General features: G+C 43.8%; 1 protein-coding gene across 1 annotated transcript in view; it reads left to right on the top strand.

Annotated features, from left to right (window-relative positions):
• Positions 1-1,262: 1,262 nt before the first annotated feature.
• Positions 1,263-20,351, top strand: part of ELOVL2 (ELOVL fatty acid elongase 2) — a 91,935-nt gene continuing 72,846 nt past the window's right edge. Inside the window, exon 1 of the mRNA XM_039526646.1 lies at positions 1,263-1,372. Within this exon, the coding sequence (XP_039382580.1) occupies positions 1,370-1,372 (3 nt within the window). The 5' untranslated portion in view covers positions 1,263-1,369. The remainder of the gene's footprint in view (positions 1,373-20,351) is intronic.

Raw genomic sequence — 20,351 nt, 5'->3', positions numbered from 1 at the left:
AAGTGAAGCAGTAACAAACCCATCCCCCCCAAATCTTTGTGGTTTAAAACAGTTGGCTTTCATTTGGGGAAAATGATCAGGTAGGTTCTTGCTTTGGATAATGGTATGAACATATATACTTCAAATACACCTTAATTATGGAGGTTCATTCTCTTGTGTGTGCACCACAAAAAGCAAAAGAAAGACAAACAAATAATAATAAAAAAAGAAAATCCCTGAGAGCTGGTCAAAATTTTCAGACAAAACATTTCCCCCCATGTCAGCAAACACCATTTTGTCAAAAGTCAAAACTTTCTGCAGGAATGTCAATGTCAATTCAATTTTGTTTCAAAAACAAAATCAATGAAGCATTTCAATAATCACAAAATTTCTTTTCAGCATTTTCAGAACACTATTTAGATTTTTCATTTTCTAACTCGCTTATGTTTTGAAATGTATTTTGTTTTACATTAAACAGTTTTTAACCTTAAAGTCAAAATAAAAACAAAATATTTCTGTTGACTTAAAACCTCTCCAGCAGTGACACTGTCTTGCTTTTGAGTACAGGAGATGATCGCAGGCAAGGAGTAATGAATGGTAGCAAAATTATTTTCTTTCTTAATTATTATTTTCTCTTTACGCCTGACACATTTCTGCTGGCTTGTGACATTTCCCCTCTGTCGTTTGTGGAAACCTCCTTGCTGTAGTAAAAACTGCAGCACAGCTAAGACAGCGCAGTGCCTGTGTTTTGTCGCTCAGATCTCAGCAGCCACAATATTCTTTCCTTCACGCTAGATTTGCATAGACCTGCTGTGCTGCGTGTTTGTGGTCACCTGCCACCTAAAGGCACCCACGCCCAACCACACACACCTGTAGCTGCTTTCCAATCACTATAGGCATTAGCCCCCTGCCGCCACAGGAGAATTCCCGGGGCTAAAGAGCGTACACGAGACAGGCTGTTACCTACAGCCAAAGGTCACCTACTCGCAGGCTTGGAACAACTACGCAGCTGACCGCGTTTAAGGGGAGGCTCCCGTGCACGCTGCTGCTGCTGCTGCCAGGAGCTGTCCTAAACAGTCGCAATAGCCAGCCACCCTCTTCTGCTTGTGCACCTGCCTGGCCAGCCAGCACTTGCGAGGGGGGTGGGAAAGAACGTTCCCCGGATCCGCCTCCCCTCTGCAGTCAGCAGCTCCCTGCCGCCGGGGGAGGGGGAGGGGGCGTGCAGAGGCCAGGGCTCTGCTTAAGCTGGAGGGCGGGGGAAGACAAGGCGGAGAAGGAGCCGAGTGAGAGCGCGGAGCGAGCGGCAGGGAGCTGGATACCCTGGACAGCGCTTTGCTTCTCTCGCCCGCCCCAGCGCCCGCCTGGCCACCGCACCCCTCTCGTCCGCACCATGGTGAGTGAAGGGGGCAGCCCCGCGGGGCTTGGCGAGCCGATGGAGCCCAAAGAGCGGCTGGGAAGGAGGGAGCTGGGCAGCCTCAGCAGCTCGCGGCCGCCGCGCTGAGCTCGCTCCCTCCCATTGTGCGGGCAGGGAAGGGCTGGGGCCGGGGGCGCACCCCCGGCTGCAGCGGGACCCGCTCAGCCCTCCCAAGCAGCGGCTCCACCTCCCCCCTCTCTCCCGGCGCAGCCACACCTGGCCCGGCCACTCCGGCCCGTGCCCGTAGCCTGTGGCCACACGGCCCCCCCGCGGCGCGCTCCTCTCCCCGCACGCCCAGCTGGCAAGTGGCCGGGAGCGCGGGGAACAAAAGGAAATGGCTGGTGTGTGTCTGCAGAGGGGGCACGTGGGGGAATCGGGCTGCACGCCCCCACCCGAGCTGGCAATGTGCAATTCACACGACATGGAGCCTCTCCAGCCTGGGCAATGCGCCCCCAGCCCCTGCCCAGCTCCCCGTCACGGCACAAGTCAGGGGGCCCAGGACTTCCCCCGGGGCCCCTGCCCGAAGCAGCCCGGCGTTGGTCCCCTGCGATTGAAGCCTCCCCTGTGGAGAGGCGGTTAAACCCTTTGGCCTTGATCCACCGCGCCACTGGCACAAGACGACCCTAAAGCCGGCTTAGCCCTGCCGGATTGCCCCCAGAGGAGAGGATTGCGCGGGTGGGGCAGAGCTCCTGTGCCACCCCCAGCCCCTTCCTGGGGCAAATTCAGGGAGGATGGCCAGGGGAAGGGCTGCGTGGCTGGGGTATCTCTCTACTGTCCAGCAACCGTATAGCTGGGGTCTGAGGGAGAGTAAAGGACATTTTAAATCCTTTCTTCCCCCTCCCATCTCCAACCCCTCCAAAGTAAGATCCCGGGTCGGATCAGAACAACTCCAAACTGAGGAAGTTTAGATCTGAATTTGGGATCTGAGTTCATCTTAAAATGGAATCAATTAATTGTGCAAGTTAAGTTCCTGGAGCACTCAATGTCTTCATTTCATCTGTAGCTCGCTCTAGCCACCCCACTATCCACAGCACTTGAAGGGTTTGAGGATTTAGGTTTCCTGATCTTCATTAGTGGATAGGGCATTAGTGGGTTGAGATTCAGAAGACCTGGGTTTAATTCATGGCTCTGCAACTGGCTTATTAGGTGACCATAAAGCAGTCAAGTCCCTCTGCATGCCTTGGTTTCCCCAGTGGTTAAATTAGGATAATTGACGTCTTTTTTTTTAAAACTTCCTTGATCTAAAACTGAAGAGTGCTGTAGAAAACTTGGCATTAGTATTGTGGTTATTTATATAGTGTGACTCTCTCCAATTAAGTGTCACAGAGCATTTTAGTTTGTATTTAAACTAGTTTGGATTGAACCTAGAATGCCAACTTGCTTTTGTGGTTTACCTGAAGATGAAAGGCCAGTAAATGTCCCTCATGAATATCCCCGGTGTGATTTCAGAAGGAGAAACAAAATGAGAAGGAAGACTCAGGCCCTGTCTACACTACAAAATTATGTTGACCTATCTTACATCCACAGCAGTATTAAATTGTTTGTGTCAGCGGTGAGTGTCCTTACCAGGAGTGCTTGTATCAGTTGTATTGTCAGTATGGGGCACATTGGGATGGGTCCTGAAAGCCAGTAACAGTCAGTGTAAGCAATGCAGTGTCCACACTGTCATTGTGTTGACCTCATTACATTGACCTTGACTCTACACCACTCAGGGAGGTGGTATTACTAGATAAGCATAGTGAGGCACTTATATCAGCAGGAGCCAAATTTAAGTGAAGAGACTTTCACCACTAGGTTGAGACAAGACAGCTTACATCAATCTAACCATGTAATGTAGACCAGGCATTAGTCACAATGCCAGTATGTGGTGGTAGGTTTGCATTTAGTTAAAGCCTCAGACCTGCCCCAATAGAAAGTCATTAGTTAACTTAGGGGAGGGAAGGAGTCTTCTACTTCAAGGACATTTGGTTAGCTTTTCACCTGTGACACCTATAAGGCCTAGATTGACAGAAAGGAAAGCTCAGCTTCCCAAAAGTAATCTAACACAGTTCCTGAACAGTAGTAAAGTGAAAGTCAGTATTTTGGACCTGCACTACTTTGACTGAGAGTCTGTCAAGTGTGTATTAGTGTTAGAGATTCTATTGTTTGAATATTGCAACAAATTTACTACCACGGTCCTTTCTGGAAAAAAAAAGTGACTGGTTTTATACATAAAGAAAGGTTAATATAATGCATAGCTTCCATTCCAGTTCTATGGATTTCACAGGGTTCACTCTAAAGAAACACAGCAATATAAAAACCTATTAATCTGATTTTACAAAGTTCTTAAACCTAAAACCTCAGTCTCTACTAATTCCATCTTGAAATTGAGTCTTTAATTCTGCATCTTCTTTATTGCCAAGTATTCAGACTAATGTGCACACATTATTGATTATTCATGAAGGTATGTTAATACACATTTCTGCATTAATCATGCATAATACAGTTTTTAGGGGAAGAATTTTTTCATGAATATAAACAGAATAATTTTAACACACACTTTTGGGATGCAAGAGTGTGAGAACTACAAAATGAAGCAATTCTTGCACCCACACTGCAACTGCGAGGATATTCTTATAACATATTACTACTATGCATGTATATAGTATATTCTTCATAGGAATCCAAAGCACTTTAATAACAGTAATGAATTCAGCCCCACAGTAGCCCTGTGAGTTAGGGCACTGTGACCCATTTTACAGATTAGAGGAGTGAGCGACAGGGAAGTTCAGTATCTTGTCAAAGGTCCCATCACAAATTTGTGGCATGGTTCAGAACAGAACCCAGTCATGTGCTTTATCAACAAGACTGTTCTTCCTCTTCAATGGTATGCATGTTATCTGATAAAAAGTAATCTCACATGCATAAAAATAGTTTGAAAGCAGGTGTTTCAGCCATATGTGAGGTCCGGAAAGACAGTCGCCACTTTTGAAGGTGTATAGGCCATTGAAATGAGCAAGTTAAAGAACTAACGTGGTTCTCCCTTTGAAGGGTTCATGTATCCAAATGGTGTGTCTTTAAAAATGGTGTCCAAGTGATCCTTTGTGAGTCTTGTTTAAGTTGACCACTTAAGGGCCTGACTGTACCTGACTCGGTACCTAGGAAGGTAGGAGGGAAACACGCTACACTCACTGAATGGGTGATAGAGACGGTGCTTGTAAGGTATACTGCTTGAGAGCTGCAGGAGGAATTCCGATTGCAGTACTTACAATAGTGAAGAGCATGGCTTAAAAGCCACAGTCCTGCCACAAATGATTAACCCTTTTCCAACAAAGCTTTTTAAAGGGTATTAGGTTTGATCCTGCTCCCATTGAAGTCAATGGGAATTTTGTCTTTGTCTTTAACAGAAATCAGATCCAACATCTGCTGTATTTTTAGACACAGATGCATATGCAGCATTCAAAAAGTGGGCCTGATTCACCATACCATTACTCCAGTTTTGCTGCAGTAACTGTTGAAATCAGCTCCAGTAGAGTCGCATTGTGCCCACAAGACATATATTTGCACATGAAAATGATTATGTACATGGGTGGATATATTTTGCAGTGTCGCCTATGTATAATGAATATGAAATGGAACAGTTTCATTTTCCTTATATTACCCAGATATATTCTTTGGATAAGCTCTTTAGTAAAAGCCAATCTACAATCAAGGATTGACACAAGATCATTGCATTTCTTCTGCATTGTAGGGATAATGGGTGATGATTTCTCAAGGAGGAGGAATAATTTGCCCTCCATACTTGTAGAGTATATAGACATTAGAATTAATAACATAAGTTCCTGTAGTTGTGCAGAACAAAATTAAGCCAGTTCCAAATCTCAGTAATGCATTACTTAGAATACAGTGATGAAGATTGAGCCTCATGTCCCAAAGAATATTGTGCAACATGTAGTGATGAAAGTATGCAGGTAATGATGTACAATACAATTAGCCAGGTGTGCAGAACTGGTGAATCAGGTCACAGAACTCCCACTGAGATTTTCTTGATAATCAAAATTAAACACAGCTGTCTGAACCTGTCACAGTGCTTCATTTTTTTTCTCATTTGAGAGCTGATTTCAGATCAGTCACATTGGTATAAGTTTAGAGTAACTCAAGTTACATCAGAGCAGTTACTTTGGATTTCCATTAATATAATTGATATCAGAGACTGATCCTGAAATTCTTTTCTGGTTCACACAGTGGTTAAATTAACCTTTGAGTGAAAATGAATGGGTCTTTGGATGTCTGTCATCAGGATATAGAAGGCCAAGCTCTGAGTCCCATGTGGGTTTGGTATGTTTCTGTAAGCAAATTTTATCTATTCTTCAGCATCTGTATTGATCTGTAAGGAGGTGTTCCAATTTCATTTCTTGTCACAGAGCTACTTGCATTGCAAAAGGACTCGGCCTAATGATAATGACAGGGGGAAAAACTACTCAAAGTAGTATAAAAATTCATCCCTGGGTTTGTATCAAGATATGGGCACTTGCAAAATGTAATAAAAATACTTTACTGTGGTTTGCTTTTTCATCAAGAGTGAGAAAAAATTAACTTTAATGGGAGCACGGTCAGGGCAGAAATCTTGCCCGAATAAAAATTCCCATTGGACCAAATTTATTTCTGAAGTAAAAGATTTATCCCTGGTGTAATTTCAGACTCAGCAACTTCAATGGGATTTTTGCCAGAGAAAAGACTGTATGTCATTTGCCATTGACTTCAATGGGGGAAAAAAAAAACTAGGACTTTCCTGAGAAGATCACTATGTTGGCTAAAATATAACTAGGACTGTTGATCCATATTTGGTGGTGATGCTGTCTTGCAGACTTCAGATGAGTCAGGGATATAGTGCCAATGCTGTAATAGTGAACAGGTGCCTTAAAACAAGCGTGGTAACTCAAATGATAATGACTCAAAGCTAAATGTGCTACCATAGCTAATCAAAAATCAATGGAGAATATGGATTATTGCCCAGAGAGTAGTGAGCACTAAAACACTGTTCTATCTTTTTACACTGGTGTACAGGCCAGCAATTTTATTAGGTGTCCTACTTAGGAAGAAACTTGCAGCCATGGAGCACACATCTGCTCTCACTTGAGTCTAGTGTCATTGACCTCACTGTTGTTGGGTCAATGTGATAGAGCAGAATTTGGCCCACACTGTCAAAAGGTAGAAAAATGCTTATTTTTTCCTTTTATTTTGTTGAAGAAGCAAATCTAAATATAGGAGGTCAGACTAGATGATTATGATGGTCTCTTCTGTCCTTAAAGTCTGAGTCTTTGAGCTTTTGCTACATTTTGCCTACACTGAACTCTTGGTATGAAGCAAAGGATATGCTGGGCTGGATCCTCCTCTAGTATAACTCAGTATAGCCCTACTGACTTCAGGGGATATATGCCAAGTTACATCAGTTGAGAATCTGGCCCACAGTCTTGAACTCTGAAGTTGTAATGCTTAGTGGATGTGTCTCTTTCATTTGCTTTGGGTCAACTTTGACTTTCACAGAGCAATAGGTGTGTAATTAGGTGGTGTTTTGTAGCACCTTGTGTACACAGAACATGAGTAACACTGTTAAGTCTGAGCATGGGGATGGTTCGCCAGTGCAGAGCTCTACTGGATATGGCCATGGCTGTACCCATCAGGTTGGCAAGATCTGACTCTACAGGAACCACCAGTCATCAACCTGGGCTTTTCAAAGGGGCCTAAGAGAATTAAGTGCTCAATTCTGATTGGAATTCAGTGGCAATTAGGTGCTTAATTCTCTTATGCATCATTGAAAATGCCAGCCATCAGGTTTGGGGTATATGTCAATGGGCAGTATGCAAAGCTATTATGTAAGAAAGGCTGCACTGAACATGAGCAGCCTCCTCTCTGTAGGCATTAGGAAAATATAATAAGAACCCAAAAATCTTGTCTCATAATCCATTAATGTTTCTAAATTGCTTTGTGACACTCTAGTAAAGAGTGCAGCTGAAGGGTACAGTAGTATGCATTTTATAATACAATGCTGTAACAGGGTGGTACTCACCCCTGCGGTGCCTCTTACTGGTTACTCCGGGAATTAGCTCTACTTCCAGTCCAGAGCGCCCCCTGCAGGCTGGTGATCCACCTGTTTTGCTCTCGGCCCCGTGTCCCTCCCTGGACTCCTAACTGGGTCTCCTCCCCCCAGGGGAGCCCCCACCCTACTATCCCCACTTTGCCTCAGTAGTGACCACTGACAGTCATGGTCTAGCCCCACACCCTGGGGCAGACTGCAGCATCGGCCCACTCATCACAGGCAAAAGAGGTTTGGACCTGCTGCTTTACCTACTCCTGGGTTGTCCCTTGCAACCCCCAGTACCTCTTGCCCTTTCCTAGGCCGCAGCCTGGGGCTTTCCAGGCTGGAGCTTCCCTAGCTCCCCAGCCCTACTTCACCATAGGTACCTTTTCAACCTCTAAGCAGCCAGGCCCCTCTCCCTCTGGAAGCAGAGAGAGACTGATTGCTCCTGGCTTCCCTGCCTTCTTATAAGCCCTGTTCAGTTTGGGGCGTGGCCTCCAGCTGCAGCCACTTCCCCAATCAGCCCAGCCAAAAAGCCCCTTCCCAGGGCTGTTTTAAAGCCCCGAAGGGCAGGAGCGGGTAGCCACCCTGCTACAAATGCCTTAGCCATTTTACCACAGTGTGCTGTAAACTGGCCATTACCATGTGCTCTGTGCACATCCCATCTCCATGCACTAGCATTCTTAGGCATTTATACAATGTACCATCAAATGGGAGAAAGAGATGGGTTTCTGTTTGCCAGAAACTATCCTGGCAGAAACCCACTATTCACACAAATGTTTGACCCACGGCAAACAAAGATGTCTCTCAGCCTATTTCTGAGTTAATCAGCCCCACCAGTCCTTCCATTCGTAGAAGATTAGAGTTGGAAGAGACCTCAGGAGGTCATCTAGTCCAACCCCCTGCTTAAAGCAGGACTAACCGCAGATAAATCATCCCAGTCAGGCCAGGCCTTAAAAACCTCTAAAGATGGAGATTCCACCACCTCCCTAGGTGCTTTACCACTCTCCTAATGCACTAGTTTTTCCTAATATCCAACCTAGACCTCTTGCACTGCAACTTGAGACCATTGCTCCTTGTTCTGTCATCTGCTACCACTGGGAACAGCCTAGCTCCATCTTCTTTGGAACTCAAAGTCCAAGACAATGTATCAAGTCTACACAAATTGTTACATAAATGCAATGTATCTTTTACACACTTACACTCAGGGTAGGTCCATACTTACCCGCCGGGTCGACGCAGAGAGTTCGACTTCTCGGAGTTTGAACTATCGCGTCTAATCTAGACGCGATAGTTCGAACTCCGGACGCGCTCCCGTCGACTCTGGAACTCCACCACCGCGAACGGCGGTGGTGGAGTCGACGGGGGAGCCGCGGAGTTTGATCCCGCGGCGTCAGGATGGGTAAGTCAGTCGTACTAAGGTAGTTCGACTTCAGCTACGCTAGTCACGTAGCTGAAGTCGCGTACCTTAGTTCGACCCCCCCCGCCCCCAGTGTAGACCAGGCCTCAGAAACCACAGTGGAATAGGAATATTAATGGGTGAGGATCTGTTTGGGTATGAAAAGTCCTTTCTGAAGTTTAAAAACCATCATATTTTAGACTTTACATGGATTTCACAAACAAGAAGGAAGAGATGATGGCAGAATCAGTACTGAACACATTTAAGAGATTATTTATACTGCCTGTCTGCATTATGCATAGAAGCCAGAATTTGGTCCAGTGCATCTCTGCTGTATTCATAGAACATGCTTTCTCTGGTGGCCAAAAATCTCACTGGTAGTTTTAAAGACATTTTTATATCCACTAACCTCTAGAGTGGCACCTTGACACAAACCCTCAAGGCCATAGGCCCAATTCTCCAGTGCCTTTATAGCTTGTATAGTTATTTACACAGGTAGAAGTGGTTGTAAAGAGGCTACCACGCTGATCAGCTACCTCACATTGTACAGCTATAAATGGCTACACAAAATTGATGAAACCAGTGGCGAATAAGGCCACCATGACTTTTAAAGGAGATCTGTGAATATTTTAAAGTGAAATAACTGTAGGGTTGTATGCCAAGTGACTAGATAACATGAGTGACTGAGATAGTCAGCACAAATTATTTTAAATTTTTTATCTGTTTCATGCCTTCCATCAGAATAGTACTATAATGGAGAAGTGGTAGTGTGGAGCTCTGAAAGCAGCTCGAAAACCCAGATCCTCTGGGTGGTGGCAGGTTCCTGTGACATCTGAAAATCTACTGGTTCATTAGCTCCAATCACGGTATTCCCATAGAAATGCACTGTCAGCAAAAAGAGAACTGGGGCCCTAATTTGCATCAGGCTCCTAGTTTTACACCAGTGTAATCCCTCTTATGCCCATTGAGTTTCTCTTTGCACTGTGGCAGAAATCAGGAAACTCAGGCTCAATCCATTCTAAAATGGTATTTCTGATTCTAATGGTTTAAAACACAGCAGTTATTGTAAGGACACAGGTTGCAGTAAATTCTGAGTTTGCTTAAATATAAAGGACCATTTTATTCCCTGGTGTAAGTCTGTTGAAGTCAATGCAGTGACATCAGGGATGAATTTGGCTTAATGTTTCTTAGAGTCGGGCCCCACTATACAGAATGTTTTATTAATCTGTGCATATAACGCTGGTTTAAAAGCTAAGCTGTTGCTAGGCATTTAGAATTAGTTAATAAATCTGATACAGTTGGCATCCAAAGTATGTGAACAGCGATAGAGTAATACTTGTTAACTGCGAGTCAGGGATTAGTTTGTAAGGGAGCGGAGGCGGGGAAGGAAAGGAAGGTAGGCACCTTGGCTGGGATTGGAATTTACTGACCATTTAGAGCCAGGAAACAAAGGTGCTGGTTTCTTTTTGGTGGCCTCAGAGGAGGTCATTAGTAAATGAGGGGATTTCCCTGGCTTCCCATCCTCAAAACAACCCCTCCCTCTATTAATTTGCAGTCAAGTGTTACTTTGTCTCACATGCTTCAGATTCCACCTGTATCATATTTAACTAACACTAAATGCCTAGCAACAGCTCAGCTTTAAATCATTTTTTTTGCATATTTCTCCTTGTTGTTTGCATCCTCATTTGCTAAAAATGTGGAGCACAGTATTTAACTCAGACTGCCTCTTGGTGAGCTTCTTATGGCTTCCTACCCTGCACTGCAACTAGGAATTTGATAATTGCCATACCGCAGTGATATATTTAAGAGTTCAATATCAAATAAAGATTACATATAATTGTGTAGGTTATTGTTTTTCATCTACTTAGACTAAGACCAGCCAACCAAAAATGGATTAAGGTTATAAAGTCCAGTTGTGTAAGTGTAGGAACTTTACTCCTACTGTTTGCCAGTGTAGGGACTTGGCCCTAGGACTGCAGCAATAAACTTCTTGAAGTGTCTCCATTTCCTACTCCAGCCCATGGACCAGCCACCAGTAAAGTGAGGGAGTACAGGTCCACAAGCTGCACACTTTTAAAGGGTGAAGAAGTAGCTGTGCTGTCATTCTGCTCTTGACTCTTCACTCTCTTTTATGCCATTGGGATTCCATTGAAGTCAATGAAGTCACACCATCATAAAGGTGGTTTAATAGTACAGAATCAGTCCAAATGTGTCAAAATATTGTGCTTTGTAATTTGGGTTCTTTCTCTCCTTCCAAGCCTCTGCTTTGAATATGGTAAGATGGGAGGGCCTGAATCAAGCACTCAGTTTCCACTAGGGCTCCAACCATCGCTAGTACTTTTGGAGTTCAGTTGTTGTGGGCACTGGGCAGGAGTGGGAAACTTTTGCAAATTTCTGTAATTTAGACAAGGCCTTAAAAATGTGTTTAAAAATACAATTTTATGAGAGATAAGGGTAAGTTATGTTGGACTATATTATAAGATCTTCTAGTGAATAGTGGATGACGCTGGAGCTATTTCAATTAGAGCTGGTTGGGAACTGAAAATTGTTCCACAAGCAATTCCAACATTTTAAATGCCCCCCCCCATTGTAAATCTGAATGAAATGTCAAATTTCAAAATTGATCATGAAATGAAATTTTAGAAAAAAATTGTTTTGGGACAATGTAAACACTGTTTCATTTTAAACTTTTTATTTAATATAAAAGAATTTTAAAAAAAACAGTGTCTTATTTAAATGCTTCATTTCTATTTTTACTTAGACAAAATTTCATTGAAAATTACATGGTCCCGTGGAACATTTAGATTTCAGTGGATAGAATTTTTCTGATTTGGGGGAAAAAAACATTGTCAGAAATTTTTTAACCAGTTCTAAAAATTCTATAAAGAAATAAACTCTTGTGCAAGTGGTGTCTACTAGACAATGACATGTGATCTTTGTGATAATCAGACATATATTTAGCAATGTATTAGTATTGGAAGCTTCTGGTAAAATGTTCTAGAGGTTGTAGAAATAACATGGAATTATAACTTACTAGCCAAGGCAAATATTATGCTTTTTCAATCAACACATGGGACTACGAACTCTTAAAAACTGGATTTTGTTTGCCTGTGGAATGAGACCAATTGTCAGAAAATGAGAAAGTTCACATGTCCCAGATTTAAAAGATTAGTACATTTGGTATGGCAGATGCTTTATGAGCATTTTACGGATAAGATTAGTGACAAAAGTTGAAGAATTTTCAATTGCTAGGGAGGAATTTTTCCTCTTATACAAAGGAAGACAGTTGTAAAAGTGATAGTATATTACAAAGGAGCTGTTGGGGGAATGGTATGGCAGACTAGAATTTTGGTTTTGTAAAAGTGTGTTGCTTGTCTGTAGTTATTTTTTGTGTGGTATTGTATCATTGTTAAAAGAAATAATGTCCAGAAATAGTTCCATTTATAGTGCATGTGCTTTCCATGGATTTTATACTTAAAGTTGAGAGTGAAGAAAATTCAGCAAAGCCGGGTATAAGTTTCACTGGTCCGTATAAGTCGTCTTCTTGCCTGTGTAAATGGCTAATTCTGTCATCAAGTAACATACAAGCCAGGAAATAGGAGGCATGGGCAATGGTTACTCCAATACACACAAGAGTAAGTCACATATACTAAAGGAAAAAAACTAGTCTTTATTAGCTTTCTTCCTTGGCAATAGTATCACGTGCAGAGTAAGTAATCTGATTAAGTTACTTTATTTTAAAGGGAAGGGTTGATTTCCTTTAACTCTGTCAATTCTTGTCTTCATCGATGGTGAGATGGTTTCAGTTCAACACTTAGAATAATAGAAGATTAGAGTTGGAAGAGACCTCAGGAGGTCATCTAGTCCAACCCCCTGCTCAAAGCAGGACCAACCCCAACTAAATCATCCCAGCCAGGGCTTTGTCAAGCCTGACCTTAAAAACCTCTAAGGATGGAAATTTCACCACCTCCCTACGTAACCCATTCCAGTGCTTCACCACCCTCCTAGTGAAATAGTTTTCCCTAATATCCAACCTAGCTTCTTTTCCACTTGCTTCTTTTAGTTTTTAATGATACAACAGACCCAAATAAGTGTTTAGAAATAGATTTAAGTCACTACTAGGGCCATAGTCTACACTGATCAGGTAAATAAGGAAATGCTATTTCCTTTTAATCACTGTCAAAAGGCAGATACTAGGATGCTCTGTTACAAGAGTCATCACAGTAGTGTCAGGTGGTTTTAACATAGATTGTTAAACCACATGTACCATAGACACATCTCTTCATGGCTTGGCAACATGTATTATGATTATGCCTATGTGCCACATATCTACCCTGTACTTACGAGTGACCTGCAAAGGCGGGGGGGAGGGGCTTTGTGCTCCTTTCTACTTTTTTATGATAGAAGGAGGCCAGAATGTTTTTTCTTTCTCCCCAGTTTGGTTTTTACTTTAAAAATTCAGGTCTCATCTAGCCTATTTTTCCTGGAAAATTTTATGGACAGCTGGTCAGTTTGATATCCAGACTAGACAACAGGGAGATCTCCCACAAAGCCACAGGATTTGGAGCCCTCCCTCACTGAAAACCTTGCATTCCTTGTAGAGGTTAAGTGCAGATCTCATCGATCTGTGGATATGAGTTATGGCTGGCAAGTTGTCCCAGGGCCCAAAGGCACTCATATCCACAGCTCCATCTGGAGGTGGCCTCACCAGATGGAGGACAATGAGAAGTATTTAACTTTGGGGACTTGTGCTTTGACTGGACAAGAGATATACTAAGAGAGTTTGTTCAAGCTGGGTAGGAGAAGATACTTCCAACTCCTATCTGATGATGGGGGGATGGGAAGAAGCAAGGAGAAGGGGGCTTGGCAGGAGAGTGCAAAATTCTCAATTACATGATAAAGAAGCCACATGAAGCAGTGGATTAAAAAACACTCACAATGGAAAGATGCACAGGACATTTGGGCAGGAGAAAGGAAGGGAATGGACTGGCCAATGTTAGAGAAGAAGAACTGGGGGATAGAAGGCATCATGTTTCAGAACACAAACCATGCACAAGAATAGAAGGTCTCTGGCCAGGCCTAAGAGATCTCTGACCCCTGGATTGGAATACTGTGATGTGGTGAGGAAACTGAGGCAGGAGAAATGCTTGTAGGGTTTACTTTTTGTATAGCTCAGTGTATTTTGTATGTGATTAAATAAAGAGCAATAATTTGTTATATGCTGCACCTACCATGTGGTCCCTTGAAGATGTAAAGCAGGAGGCTCACACCGTGGGTGGGATTCTGGGAAAGGGTGTGTTTTAGCTACAGGAGAGTCTGAGGGGTCAGTGCTGATTGCAGGTGCTTGTAGCTTTCAGGATGGGTGCTGGATAGAAGATCTGAACCCCAAGAGTGTGCCTAGGGACCCCAAGAGGGAAAGTGGCTAGAATCTGTTCAGACTCTGCAGGGCAGGGAAGGGGCTTAACACCTGGGAACTCAACTTTTGAATCCCATCCCAGCAATCTGATGAGCAGAGAGAGTGTAACATTCTGGGGTGCAGTCCAGACCAGTGAGGGGTTGCCACCACCTGCCCTGTAACCCCACATGCCTCAAAATGTTCTGCTGCTATGGATCTCTTGACTAGATGCTTCCAGCCAGCAGACAAGCATGAAGTATCCTGAGTTTCTAAGCAGCCTGCCTAGAACACAACAGCCCCCCTCTAGTCTTTATCATCAGTCACCATAGGCAGGAGTGACCTCAGCACACTCCCAGTTCTGAATTTTCCCCAAACTATGTATTCTGCTGTTTCTAGCCCTCTCCTGCAACATTTAGAGAGCTATTAAAGTCATTTGTTCCTTTAAAGTTACAGTACCTAGCAGCTTGCTTCATTAAGTAGAGTTAACAGTCACTTTAAATCAAACAGCACTGGTAGGGTGACCAGATCACAACACTAAAATATTGGGACACATTGAGGTGCTGTCAGCCCCGCCCACAGTCCACCCCCACTTCTCCCAGACTCTGCCCCCACTCTGCCCCAGGTCTCGCCCCCTCCATGCTCTTCCTCATCCCCCCCTCCCCGGTCCCCTACTGGTTTGCTGCATCCCTCCTCGGTCCCCCACCCACCGCTTGCCTACTCACCCCCCCTACGCTCGCCCCTTGCTTGTCTCTTCACCCCCCCCGCTCACCACTCACCCCTCTGCCGGGTGGCTGCTCACCCACTGCCGCTTCTTCCCACCCAAGCATCCGTCCTCGCTCTGCCCCCATTCCACCCCGTTCCCCCAAGTCCCCGCCCTTGCCCTGCCTCTTCTCCGTCTCCTCCCCTGAGCACGCCGCATCCCCTGCTCTTCCCCCCTCCCTCCTGGAAAGTGCTAAGCGCTGTCAAACAGCTGTTAGGTGGCAGGAAGCACTGGGAGCGGGGGAGGAGCAGGGATGTGGTGCGCTGAGGGGAGGGGGAAAGGAGGAGGGGGGAGCTTGGCTGCAATTTTCCCCCGTGGGTGCTCCAACGTTATTTGCTTTCTATTTATAGCTTACATTACATCCTTTTAATATAGCTATGACATCACCGAGCTGGGGTACACTGGACTGGTCAGGCCAGCTAAAACTCACTGCCAGATAGCAGTGAGCCACTGACCCTCTCACACTGGGATGCTGTTAGGATTATAGGCGGCTTGACCAGATCTGTGAAGCACAGCTCCTGGAGTCCTGTGATTACATGAGACTCAGTTTTCAATTTTTAAACAGTGTGTTTCTAGTCCTCGTGGTTGTGGGGGGAAAGCTGAAACCTGTTGCTCCGAAAGTCTCAAAAACCAGAGGGCAAATACAGAAAACCCAGAAGTATTGGCTTAAAACTCCTGATGGGAGATTTTAAACTAATCTCATGAGTTTGGAACCTGATTGAAGATTTTTGAATGCTTGGGTTGGGCAATACTGCATTCTCAGCATGGGCCGAGGACTGAACCAGGGGCATGACGTCAGATAAATCTGGGAGAGGGGCAAAGTTGCATGAGCATATAGAACATGACATGTGATTATGTTCTATCCTGCAAAGCCAAGGGAGAGGGGAGGCAAAAGTGGAGCATATAGACTTGAGAAATGTTGGGTGAGGGGGGAGAGCAAACTAAGTTCTTGGTGGTGGGAGCACAACTGCCCCCCTTGCCCAACAGCAAATGATTTTGCTGCCTGGAACCTGAATTACTATTCACCCTTAGATGTGTTCCACCAGACGACAACAGGCATGTAGATACTGCAAACTTCGCCACTCTACGTCATCTCTGTCTCTGCTACCCCTGCTTTTAGATAGCATTTTGGTCAGCACAGGTCTCAACTCTTCCCTTTTCACTCACAGTTCACTGTGGACTCGATTCTGCCATCTTTTTCAGGTTGAGTAATCTGGTCCTAGATGAACAAATATAGGGGTGAGAAAATAAAAAAGCAGTTGCTCTTGTTACATGGTAAAGATTTAAACCTTGTTTGTAGTAAGAGTTATGTTAATAATGAAGTAAGTTCAGTTTGATTAGAATGTGGCTACATCCAAAACCTGCTGTGGGCTGTAGTTTGTGCCTGATTCAAAAGGATACATGAATTCTTGCATGGAAATATACATGCATCCAATGTAGTCAGGTCTGCAGATCAGTTAACATTTAGATTTCTAACCATATCTGCCCTTGCAAGTTATTGTTCTGGCAACTTTGTGAATGCAAAAAATAGTTGCTGAGTTAAGGTCTGTTCAGAAATTTTTCCCTTAGCAGAAGTTATTGACCTTTAGAAAATATCAGTTAGAGGTTTCATTGTAAGGGTGACATATCCATGGTATTTCTGCAACAGAGATTTTTAAGGTGGCTTGTTTGGAAAGGCTATTAAAATACAGGATCATCAAATCTCTCCTGCAGTGCAGCAAAAAAAAAATGGGCCTTAGATATCATCCCTTGCTTAAATGGAGACCTGCTGTACTCTGAGCAGGAACAAGAATCCAAGGCTGGTTCACAATGCCTCATCCTTTCGTCTAAGGGAACATAATTCATCAATGACAAATGATCTTGTTACATATTTTGAAACAGATCTTCTAATGTGGTCAGCACCTGTCATTCCCATTTGAGTCTCCCAGTTGATGACAGAGGTCAGGATCATCTCAATCTGTGCTTGTGGGACAAGTGACTGTCCCAAGAAAAAGTCAGGATGATGCCCATGATCTTGGGACATGTGACTACCCTCTTTCCCTTGAACAGCACAGACATCTTCAGAAGTCATAGGGAAACAGCTATAAATAAAAATTACAAAATAAAATATTGGAATCATCTCTGCCCTTGTAGGCATGGACTGAATCACGGTTAATTATAGTTCTTAATGGACTGGCTTCCAAATAACTTTTTGAGCCTTTAGCTTTGTTTATACCTTTATGCTTGCTAAAGGCTGAGAGGAAGAAATTGTTGGGACTTGCAGGAGAGGTATTGGCCACATCTTTTCCTCTCTGGCTCTATAACTATGGAATGACCTCTCTTGATTGGAGAAGAACCATGCAAAAAGATCTCTTAAAGCAAGTTTAAAATCTTAAAAATCAGACTGTCTGTTTCTTTTTAAAGTTGTTCTTTAAAAAAATACTTAACCTGTTTTTGTTTTATCATGAAGCATTTAGGCTTCTGTCTTTGACCAAATTCAAACCCCATAAAATCAATGTGGCTGAACCCATCATATTTCAGTTGAGGTGCGTTAGCATACACCAGGTCTGAACTAGACTCTAAATGCCACCAGCTAGAATGTGGGGAGGGTGGGGAGGGAGAGAGGATTTCACAAACACTTCAAACTTAATTGCTTTTTGATATGTTCACTTGGATTTTCATAAACATTCATGTGAAGAGGGTTATTGTTTGCCAAATGCTGGTGAATGGCTGTTCTCTGCATATATTCACATATGAACTGGGATGTGATGAATTTGAAGCTGGTCTGTAACTTATGAATACTGTACATTGACCTGGTTATTGAGATGTTTTCTGTATTGCTATATTGATTTCTTAGAACAGGAAACTGTCTTGAAAAAAAGTAGGATGGAGAAGAATAGCTCAAGAAAAGCCTCCTCTCTGCAACACTTGAGGGTTGTTAAAGGACAATGCCAGGATTACTAACTGAAGAATTGTTTTGCCTCCTCTCCAGCTAGCCTACAAAACTGGTTTGAACCAGGGCAGGAAAAGGCCCATGAACACAGAAGAGATTTAGCAGGCTTAAAAAGACACTGTCTCAAGAGAGTAGGTAGTTGTTTGGGGAAGTCAGGCTGATAGACACCTAATGGGTGCTAGTCTGTCTGCCTACATTACCATCAGGGGATGATGAGCCTTTAGGTAAGATAGATGTGTGAATACTGCTGTTTTAAAAGCCATGTTCCTCTAAATGCTTTGTTCCTACTATTAAAACAAACAATACTTTGGTTTTAAGAAGGAAGATCTCTGTATACGCCACTGGTTATGGGCTCCCAAAGGAAAGAACTTTAAGGACATGAATTCAGTGGGACCTGCAGGGTAGGCAGGGGCGGCTCTAGGCACCAGCAAAACAAGCTGGTGCCTAGGGCGGCCAAATCTAGGGGGCGGCAGGCTGCGCCGGCGGACCTGCTGCAGTCATGCCTGCGGGAGGTCCACCGGAGCCCCGGGACCTGCCTCAGGCATGACTGCAGAGGGGGCGCTCGTCCCGCGGCTCGGCTGGACCTCCCGCAGCCATGACTGCGGCAGCTCAAGCGGAGCCGCGGGATCCGCGAACCGTCCGCAGCCGCGGGGGTCCAGCCGGGCCACGCGGGACCAGCGGACCCTCTGCAGTCATGCCCGCGGGAGGTCCGCTGCTCCCGCGGCTCCGGGGCGCCTCCCGCGCATGACTGCTTGGGACAGCCAAAACTGTAGAGCCGCCCCTGAGGGTAGGCACAATTTGTTCCAAAGGGTACTGTAACCCAGGGTCTGGTCTAAGAGTGGGAGAATTGTGGAATTCCACCCCAGGAGAGGTAAAGGCATGAGACCTGAGGGGGGTGGGCACTTGGAGATAGAGGTGAGGGTAACCTGGTAACCATGACAAAGGATATTTGCTACTGATCCTGGGAGTGCTCCCTTCTTCATAATGCTTATCATCCAACTAAAAATCAGAAAAAATTAATGTTACCAATCACATAGCACCACTAACAAATACTAAATAGTCAAACTAGTTGGTGTATAGTTTAGGATATTCATAAAGATTGTAAGTAAAGGATGTTTGTTCATAACTTCTTTATATAAACTTGGGGTGGAGGAGTTTATGGATAACTAGATAGAAGACTATGGAGATCTGTTGTTGGCGGCCCATACCCCGGTTGGGGTGACGGGCATGAATGATGAATGATGAAAGTTAAATTAGTAAAACTGTTAGAATATGTTGAAGTTGGATGAGCTACTTATGAAAAATATATTCCCTTCATTTCAAGTTTAATCATATTAAAACTGCTATCAAGCATAAAGAGGATCATAAGTATTTTGTTGCAGAAATGAAGCACTTACACAAAACATCTGAACAGCATTAAATGCATAATTTAATAAAATAGCATTTTGCAACAACAAATACTGTTTTATTGATGCAAGAGTCACGTGACCTATTTAGCTTTGTACCTAGCAAGCCAAGTTACTTGTATATTCCATCCATTCATCCATCCATCCAAAGAACATGCAGATCACTCAAAAGCAAAACTGCTCTGGAAGGCATTATTTGGAACTGGTTTTCCAATGAAAGGAATGCCAAAGCCTTGACACACTAATCCCCCTTGAGGTCTATGCCAGCCATTCACTCTCTGCCAGTTTGAAAGCACATTACGCTGTGGAATGATTCTATCCATGCTGGCAGCAGAACTGTAGGGAACAAGGTTGCTTTACTTCAAGTTGGCTGCAAAAATATACGTCCGAGGTAGGAAAGGGAAGAAGCAGAACTTGAAAGACATATGTTGTGAAGTGTCACTTGAGGATTCAAACTAATCCTGCAGAAACAATAACCTCTGCATCTTAGACTGTATGGCCCCTATTTTTTAAATACATTTAAGAGAAAAGATGTGGGTTTAAACAGCTTTTCTCAAGCTGCTTGTACAATGAGGTTTTTGGTTCACATTTAGTTGTGTATGTTTTAAAGGAAACCTGAGAAGGAAAGGGGGAGAAGAAGAAGATGGTGGAGGGGAGGACATGGGTTTACTTTTTTTGCTTCCTTATTGCATAGTAATTGGTTGAAAACTGTTTTCAAAAGAAGCTGTTGTTCTTCCTTGAACCTTCCAAAACATCAGGAATGTCCAGTGAACTGCCAAGAATAGCTCTCTCAACATATATTCAATGTAATCAATGTATTCAAAATGTAATTTCAATGATATGAGCCACTCTGCTGGCACAGGATAAGACATCACACAAACAAATTCATTTCCCCCTCTTCACTGATTCTTGAAGTCAGTGTCCAAGACTTTAATCAACACCCAAAAATACTGGAATCTTTCAAAACTGAGATATGCAGGGAATACCTAAAACAAACCAACTGTATCA

The sequence above is a fragment of the Mauremys reevesii genome, linkage group 2 (assembly GCF_016161935.1).
Source record: "Mauremys reevesii isolate NIE-2019 linkage group 2, ASM1616193v1, whole genome shotgun sequence".
NCBI classification, from domain to species: Eukaryota; Metazoa; Chordata; order Testudines; family Geoemydidae; genus Mauremys; species Mauremys reevesii.
Note: the sequence above shows the minus strand (reverse complement) of the source record. Positions and strands in the feature narration are given on the sequence as shown.